Raw genomic sequence first — 8,668 nt, 5'->3', positions numbered from 1 at the left:
GGTTTGGTGTGCAGGAGGGTCGCAAACCTAGTAGAAAAAATAGTCAAATCAGCCGGAGGGAGGAGCGTGGCAACCATCGGACCGCCAGATCCAAGCAAGCGACGGCCGAGATGTCCCCGGGGTGCTGCGTGCACTGCCCCGCGGCGGCGGCGGCTCGGACGCAAGGCCGCCCAAAAGCGGAGCACGATCGCCCCCGACGCGTCCGTGGGCAAAATTGGCAGGCCGCGCCCGCGCCGAAGTGGCCCAAACCCCCCCATAAATCGCCCGCCGATTCCAAACACCGCTCCACTCCACCACCCTGCCTTTGCCCTCGCAAGGCCGAGCCACGGAGAGCCGCACCCAAATCGCGTCCCGTCGTGGAAAGGGAGCGGGGGGTTGGGAGCGGGACAAATCTCCCTCGTCACCACCTCCGTCCACCGCCACCTCCCTCTCGCCCCCTCAAGCCTCGCCCCTCGCGTGGGAGGGACGCCGTGTCCTCCTGCCCCCACCTCGCCGCGAGGGGAAACCCTAGCGGCTGCAGATCTCCGGGCAGGCGCCCCGATCCGGGCGGCCCGCGCCCCGATTCGCCGCTCCCGGCGCCTCAAATGGCGGAGGCCGCGGCGGACAACGACCTTGAGGAGAAACTCAAGGATGTCGGCGCCCGCCTGCAGGAGGCGCCCCCCGACTCCGAAGGCCTGCTCAAGCTCCTCGACGTGAGCCTTCTCTCTCAACTTTGTGTGTTTGGTTTTCTATATCCGTTACGGCTGTCTGTAGGGTTTCTCGTTGTGGTTGTATGGATTTCGGATGATTGTAATAAGTTTTATGTTTACCTGGTCGCTGCTTCTCTTGATTTTGTCCAATTCTTGGTTCTGGCAAAAAAAAAGGCGAGCGTTTTCAGTTATTGGTAGAGCCTCATCTATTGTTGGGTACTGATATACGTACATGATTATGTCGGTCTATTGTTAGAGGTGTTGGCTTCCTTGAAATCCACCCTGCTGTTTAGAATTCAAGTAACTGCCGAGTCTGATTATGGCAGTGGCTATTATAGCTTAAAACTTGCTCATGTAATTAACAAGTTGATCGTATCTATATGCAGGACGTCGAGAAAAATCTCATGAATGTGGAACAATCGCCTGCAGCAAGCACATTTGCTGCTGTTCGCCCAGCAATGGATGCCCTGGTTAGGAATGAGCTTTTGACTCACCCTAATGCCGAGGTCAGACTTGCTATAGCATCTTGTATATCTGAGGTTACAAGGATCACTGCACCTGAGGCTCCGTATGATGACAATCTTATGAGGGTAATGCGTCTTTCCTGATTATAAAATTAATTTATTCTCTATCTTTGTATCCTGACCTGTGCTGTCTACTTTTTCAGGATTTGTTTTCCATAATTGTGGGGACTTTTCAGAATTTGGATGATATTGAGAGCCCGTCCTTCTCAAGGAGGCTTTCAATTCTTGAGACCGTGGCAAAGGTCCGGTCGTGCGTGGTCATGTTAGACCTTGAGTTGGATGATCTGATTCTGCAGATGTTTAAACATTTTTTCGCAACTGTGACGTAAGAAGCCACTTCTAGTTATTCACCTTAAGTTTATCCTTTTCGTCCTCTTGCTAGTTTCTGGGCATGTTTAGTAAGTTTTGCTAAGCTATGTTGATATTCTCCTGACATGTCCAAGGTGTTATTTTACTTGCCTAAAATGGTTTTGCTTGTTATGTGTTTCTAATGGACAAATTCTTGATAATATGCTGTACCTGTCCTCTACATTTTTTCTTAACAATCTAGCAGAATCATCAGATCCTTCTATCTTATTCAATCTTTTTTGCTAAAAGAAGATTATAACTTTATGTATTTAAAATCATTAAACTAACACTAAGCTGCCAATATTATAGTGGTTGTTGTTCTGCAAGTTGCTCGCATTGCCTTTTTATGTTGGAAATGCTGCACTCCCCTTCCTGGTAATTGTAATAGTTGTTAAAAGCTGCAGATGCATTTTCTTTTATATTCACAGCAGCAAAGCTGGGTTGTGCTGATATGTTTGTTCAATTAAATTAACGTGATGATGGTACTTGAGACACTATCATTTTACATGTACCCAGCGTATTTTTCTGGACTGATTCTAATGGAGATTACCTTTTTGTCATCCTGTGTTCAGATCAAACCAACCAGAAATTATCATATCATGTATGGTAACAACAATGAAACTTGTAATAGATGAGAGTGAAGAAATACAGACAGCGCTTGCATCATATCTTCTTCAAAAGGCTAGAAATGAGGAGAGGGTATATCATTTCAACATTCTTCACGCTGATAATATGATTTACTTTGCCCAAGCAAGGAAGGAGGTTCACATAAACTATTTTTTTTGTTTTATGTTCCCAGGGAACGTCTCCAGCATCTTTTGAACTTGCCGAGAAGGTGATAAGCTCATGTGAAGATGGGAAGCTAAAACCAATATTCTTGCAGTTACTTCAAGTTCAAGGCACCCCCTTAGATGAATACAGCAAAATTGTCAAGCTGGTTTGTGAACGTGATAAGGTTATCAGGGAAGACAACATTGTTGATCTTTCTGGGAAGGACATGGTCAGTAATATTACTTGCATGTCCTAACTATTTTTAGGAGATATTTTCATTTCGTTAGATTTTGGATTGTCGTATGATTATTATAGGTGTAAACCATCATGCGTATAATAATAATATCTTAGTATGTTGCCTGATGTGTCTGTAATTCATAAATGTTCCCAGTTCTCTTGAATAGACTGAGAGGGGTCACATGGATGATGAAACTGTGATTTGTTTTATCCTGTAGGATGAATTTAACAGCCTGATCTGAGTAATACTAACAAATAGTTCATTTGATCCTGATGAAAAGGTCAATATGTTGGCTGTATGGTGTTTTTGTGGATGCTCCTGTTCATGCTTTTGAGTTCTCACATTCAGGTGGATGATGGCAAACTTTCGGAAAGGACTATTTCTGATGAACTGCCTCAGGTATGTTTCTAATATCCATGGAAGAGGATCCCTTGTTGAAATGATTGATAGTACAGCAACACATCTCTATTTCCAGGAATCTTCAAAACTGGAGCAAGATGGTACTCCAACTACTGCTATTTGCAGTGGTGCAACTCTGGTTGATAATGGCGAGGCTAATCAAGGACCAGTGTCTCCAAAAGGACCAGCGTCACCAAAAGGACCAGCGTCACCAAAAGGACCAGCGTCACCAAAAGAGAAGCCTGAACAGCCTGAAGACACAAAAGGTGCTGATCAGTTGAAATCTGCTAATGACGAAGGTGTAGAACCTGTTGATGCAAAGCCCAAGAAGTCATCTGATGTTGATTCAATGAAAGACCTGAAGCTCAAACACTGCAAGTCTGTGGCAACTCCACACTCTATTGTTGATGTTGACAAAGAAGCTCATGTAATATCTGGAGAGTTATCTGCAGACAAGAAGGTAGTCAATGGAGTGGCTGATAATGTACCAAAGCGTGCTGATACCGCACCTGATATAGTTAAGCCAAAACGAGGCCGGCCTCCTGGACCAAAGTCAGCAGAGAAAAAGGCTGCTAGAAATAACCAATCTTCAGATTTAGATTTGAAGAAGACTGAGGAGGCTATGGATTCAACTGGGAAGTTAACAAAGCGATCAGCTAAGGATGATATCAAATCTGCCACAAAAAAGACTGGTGAAGGAGAATCATCAAAGAAGACTGCTAGAAATAACCAATCTTCAGATTTAGATTTGAAGAAGACTGAGGAGGCTATGGATTCAACTGGGAAGTTAACAAAGCGATCAGCTAAGGATGATATCAAATCTTCCACAAAGAAGACTGGTGAAGGAGAATCATCAAAGAAGCAGCAAAAGCCCAGTTTGAAACAGCACAAGGAAGAAATTCTATCTGAGGAGGACACTGCCAAGGATATGACTCTAAAGGTTATTTTCTTATCACTGGTTGATTTTTGTACACATATTCATGGTGTCTGCTGTTCAACAGTAATTTGCCTGCATTATCCAATCTTTATTATAAATTTCTGTGGATTAGTATTTTTTGTTTATCCTGAAATTTTAATTTCATATATGTTCCTTTAAACTGTTCTTTACTAATATAATTAAATTAAATTACCTGTACTTAAATTAATTCTAGTATATTATCAGTAATTCGTTGTGGCTGGTATGATGCTCTCTTTGCTGGAAGTTCTAACCTAGAGCTCAGTGGCATGAGAGATCAGCAATTCATATGACACATCAACTTGAATTTTGTAAATGTGATATCATACTTTAGTTGTTTATTAACAGTCTGATTCATGTACCAATTGTTTCATTGCAATACAGGAAATGGTCTCTCCAAAGTCTCTGACCAAGGGGTCAGGTAGAACCAAGGGTCAAAGTGGGGACAATAATGTTGTGAAGAGGAAGCGTGAACAAGATACTGAAGAGGTATTCATTCGTAGTCATATGTGCAAATGGAACCATCATAATCCACCGCAATTCCAAACACAGCCTGTTTTTATTTTATCTAAATGATATGATACTTAACTTTTTATGCTCTTGTTAGCCTCCTCGCTCAAGGAAGGACAAAGGTCTGGATGGTAGCCTAGTTGGTTCAAGGATCAAAGTATGGTGGCCAGATGATGAGATGTAAGTGGGGTGAATATTACGTGCATCTGAAGTGTAGCCTGTCCTTAAGATGATCAATTCCTGGATTCTCCAATTGTAGAAAGCTTAGTTGTTGTTACTAGTACACTGTTACCTAAGTGAAGTAGTTGTAGAGATATTGCATGCCATTATTAGGTCAGTTCTTTTAATTACAGTATGCCTTGTTATGTTGAACACTTTTAAATCTATAGCGTAGATGCTCGGACTTCCTTTCAATAAGACACATAAATTAATATTCTCATTCAGATTTTGGAAAGTCTGTTTGCTGTTTAAACTTGAGCCATTTTGGCTCGTTGTTGATGGATCTACCTGTCTGATGCATTTTGATGCCTTGCTATTTTGCCATTTTTGATTAGGTTTTGAAAGCCTTTTTATATTTGCAGGTTCTACAAAGGTGTTGTTGACTCATTTGATAACCATTCCAAAAGGCATAAGGTCAGTACACTGTTTCATCTCCCTGCAGTGGCTATTTGGTTTACATGAAGAACTAATGTTTGATTCAAAGTCCATTGTTCATTTTGTTTGTTCCTTTTCTTTTGGCTCTTGTGCTTTTGGAGCATAGGTTGCATATGATGATGGAGATGTAGAGGTACTGTTGCTCAGGGATGAAAAATGGGATTTCACCAGTGAGGTATGCACATGTTATTCACCTCATTATAATGTTAGGATAACGTTTTATTCCCTTGTTTCTGAGTAACTGTTATTCTTGCAGGAAGAAAGCAAAACTCCTGATGTACCATCTGTTATGTAAGCAAAATTATTTTCATCATTCTTGTACCTGCAGCTTCCAAATTGCCTGTCTAATTTGCCAGTAGATAAATTGATTCATGCATCACTTGTATTGAGAATCAATATGCACAAGTGCACTTAAAGTGGCTAACTCAAACCTGATAGGGTCACTATTGTAGGCGTTGATGTCACTATGTTGAGAATAATGCTCATATGCATGTGTGTGCACATGCATAATTTCATTAAATCTAACTAAGCTTTGCGGGAATGGTGCAAGTTTTTATATTCACTTATATAGAACCTGATTCTTGTTTATTGTGTCTATCAATGCTGAGCCTGTGTTATTCTGTGTTGATTTGACAGTAACACTCCACTGCTAGCGGACTCTGCGAAGTAGACTAACAATATAGTGTATAGTGGATGCGGTACTGGTAGCATGATAATCAGATTCCAAATCTTTCCATTGTGGAATTGCTATTGATTTCAGTCAAATCTTAAACAATCAGGGAAAGTTTTGTCCTTGGCCAATTGAAACCACAAACCTAGCTCACCTTATTATCGGCCAGTGGCCCCAGTTCTGAGCACTGTTAATTTTGATGTGTTTGACAAAAGCCAGGTATATTGTTTTGCACTGCCCTAATCCGAAGAGGTCATTTGTTTAATTTGTGTTACTGATTTCTCCATGCAGACCCCGTGGCAGAAAAGGGAGAGGAATCACGCTGCTGCCAGTGAAGGAAGAAAAAATAGAAACACCTAAAAGGTTAGTAATCGACACATAGAAGCCTCCTTATTAAACTTGTTTGCGCAGAGCTCATCTGAGACTTGTTTTTGTTCATGGTGGCAGTGACGGAGGGGAGCTTCCAAAGAAAAGGGGCCGTCCGAAAGGTTGGCGCCCCAACAATGGCACCCCAAGCAAATCAAAGGGGAAAACTGCTATGAAGGATGCCAAGGGGACACCTAAAACTCCCAGCGAGATTAAGAAGGAAGTCAAGGAAAAAGCCACCACTGGATCAGCTAACAAGATGAAGGATGATTTAGCTAAAGACAGCAGCAACCAGAAGCTTAAGGAGGTTGGGAGCAAGGGCAAGGATGGAAGCAAATCTGGCGATGGATCTGTGAAGGGTAGGCCTGGCCGGAAGCCAAAAAGCGCTCCAGTGGTGGGTAGTGGATCTGGATCTGTTCAAGAGAAGCAGGAGGAGAAAGAAGCGCAGGAGGAGGAGAAAGAAGAGGCGGAGGCATCTGAAATGGAGCAGGAGGCATCTGGCAAGGGGGCGTCTTCAACTGGAAAGAAGCGCAGAAGGAAGGCTTAAGCTTAAACCAACCGTGAACTTCCCTCGTAAATGGGCTCGCTCTCATCATGGCACCGTTGTATGGATTGTAACTCCTTGGTCGTTGTTTTTACCTTACCTATTGAATTTGTCTGTCTGCTGACTGGGCATCATCGTCTGTGTCTGTTGTAGTTATTAGGGGGGCTGTGGCAGGAAACATCTGCAGTAGCTGTAATGTTAGTCGTGGCTTTATGTTGTGGGATGCATGATGTGATGTTGCAGAGCCTCAAGGGAACATCTAGTTTGTGTCGAATGTTGTTGTAGCCAGCTTATTCATCTTCTATTTATATAGGCTATATTTCATCATCATCCACTTCTTTTTTGTTCTTGTAGCAGATGTGTGCAGGTTTCTTTGTCTATCCTTTTTGTGCATGAAGGTTTCTTTGTCTATCCTTTTTGTGCATGTTTCATTGTCTATCCGTCGGTTCTCAAAACGTGCGCCGACGGATGTGGGTGGTCAGGTGCACGTTTTGCACTTTGAGCATCGCGCACTGATCTCTACGACGTGATTCATCTGTCATTTTTTTATCCGAGTAGAGACGCTGTGTACCATTTCCTCGTAACTGATACCCGGTACATGTACAAGCGATCAAGTACCACTACTACTATAGACTTGGTCGTCTCTTCTCACGTGGCTTCCGGGTCAACAATTCTACCATGGAAACATATCCAAAGTCGTCAGGAAGAAGGCCCTGGTGGTCAACTGACACATATAAAAGGTAACCGTAACATCACCCCGTCGCTTTTGGAATGGGAAGTGATCCGCGCCGGCCCAAACTTTCGGCCGGCGGCGCGTGGGCCGCATGATCTATAAACCCCGCGCGTCCGCACTGTTAGATCCGCATGCAACATTTTCCTCCTATGCAGCAAAATTTTGATGTGATGCAGCAATTTTTTCAACGGTTGCAAAAAAAACAAAAATTGTAGTAAAAAAATATTTACGTGATCGTAGCAAAAAAACGAAGCTGATGGTACGTGGTAGCAAAAGTCAAACGCCGGTCATAACAAATATTTACGTGACGTGTATGCAACTTTTTTAGTGAACGGTTGCAGCAAAACATAATGCCGGTTGTAGCAAAAATTAACACGGTTGTAACAAAAGTAAAAAACATCGATTGTAATGAAAAATCTGACGAACTGAAGTTGCAACCAAACCTATATGCAACTTTTATACTGAAACAAAATGTAGTAAAAAAATACTTGCAGCAAAAATGACGCTGGTTGTAACAAATTTAGACAAAAAAATGTTGCATCCATTGACCAGCGAAGTTCGCGGATGGGAAAAATGTTGCATGGGCCCGCACGCTCGAAGAACGACCGACGCGTCGGTTCCGAACCGGCGAGCCGTATGGAAACGATTCCCTTTTGGAATTCCATTGGTACTTTTTTGTGAACAGATTCCATCGGTTGTTTGGAATTTGGAACGCATCAGGGTTGCTTGCAGTGGTTTCAGCCTCATGTCTGTAGTGGTTTCCGTCTACTATTGGTCAAGCAGACAAAAAGGAAACACTTGCTGCATCCATGTACACAACGAGTTAATGGGATTAGGCCGCAGCCCTCGTTTAACCTACGTCGTGACTCGTGCGTGGTGGTCGTTTTTTAAGTTAGCCGTGCTCTGCACTTGGTCAAAACGCTGGTGGAAATTCCTCTTTGAATGAAAGAAGAAATGACGTCAAGGTTATCCGGCACCAGCTAGAGTCGCCAGGTCACAACAACTCCAACCGATCGATCCATTTGAATGCTAGTCTCTTGGGCATCTATATGAACACAAAACTCAATCCAACGCGATGATTTAAATGGACACATGTCCGTTTTTTATCCGTCCACTATCCATTTCAGACCTAAATTTAAGCCGCATTTGCATCAGCGTGGACACGGGACGGGCACGCGCGACGTCCGCCCTTCTCCTCCCCTTGGCCCGCTAGTCGATGACACAACATCACCATTTCTCCCCACTTTCTCACCCCCCCACTTGCGCG

The 8,668-nt window shown here is 43.1% G+C and overlaps 1 protein-coding gene across 1 annotated transcript; it reads left to right on the top strand.

The window, feature by feature from the left end:
- The first annotated feature begins 280 nt into the window (after positions 1-280).
- Positions 281-6,998, top strand: LOC123401818 (neurofilament heavy polypeptide-like). The gene is made up of 14 exons (XM_045095667.1): positions 281-692; positions 1,076-1,279; positions 1,357-1,538; positions 2,134-2,260; positions 2,361-2,561; positions 2,919-2,969; positions 3,046-3,909; positions 4,309-4,413; positions 4,532-4,614; positions 5,016-5,067; positions 5,195-5,263; positions 5,345-5,379; positions 6,050-6,121; positions 6,206-6,998. Exons 1-14 carry the CDS (start codon positions 585-587, stop codon positions 6,669-6,671), a joined length of 2,619 nt encoding a protein of 872 aa, XP_044951602.1. The 5' UTR covers positions 281-584; the 3' UTR covers positions 6,672-6,998.
- Positions 6,999-8,668: the final 1,670 nt, after the last annotated feature.

The sequence above is a fragment of the Hordeum vulgare genome, chromosome 6H (assembly GCF_904849725.1).
Source record: "Hordeum vulgare subsp. vulgare chromosome 6H, MorexV3_pseudomolecules_assembly, whole genome shotgun sequence".
In the NCBI taxonomy this organism is placed as follows: domain Eukaryota; kingdom Viridiplantae; phylum Streptophyta; class Magnoliopsida; order Poales; family Poaceae; genus Hordeum; species Hordeum vulgare.
Note: the sequence above shows the minus strand (reverse complement) of the source record. Positions and strands in the feature narration are given on the sequence as shown.

Bases quoted from the DNA above. Each gene is read 5' to 3' on its own strand.
- LOC123401818 (XM_045095667.1), top strand. From the start codon at position 585: ATGGCGGAGGCCGCGGCGGACAACGACCTTGAGGAGAAACTCAAGGAT. The intron at 1,539-2,133 runs GTAAGAAGCCAC...TCCTGTGTTCAG, and splicing joins CATTTTTTCGCAACTGTGAC to ATCAAACCAACCAGAAATTA. The intron at 5,264-5,344 runs GTATGCACATGT...TTATTCTTGCAG, and splicing joins AATGGGATTTCACCAGTGAG to GAAGAAAGCAAAACTCCTGA.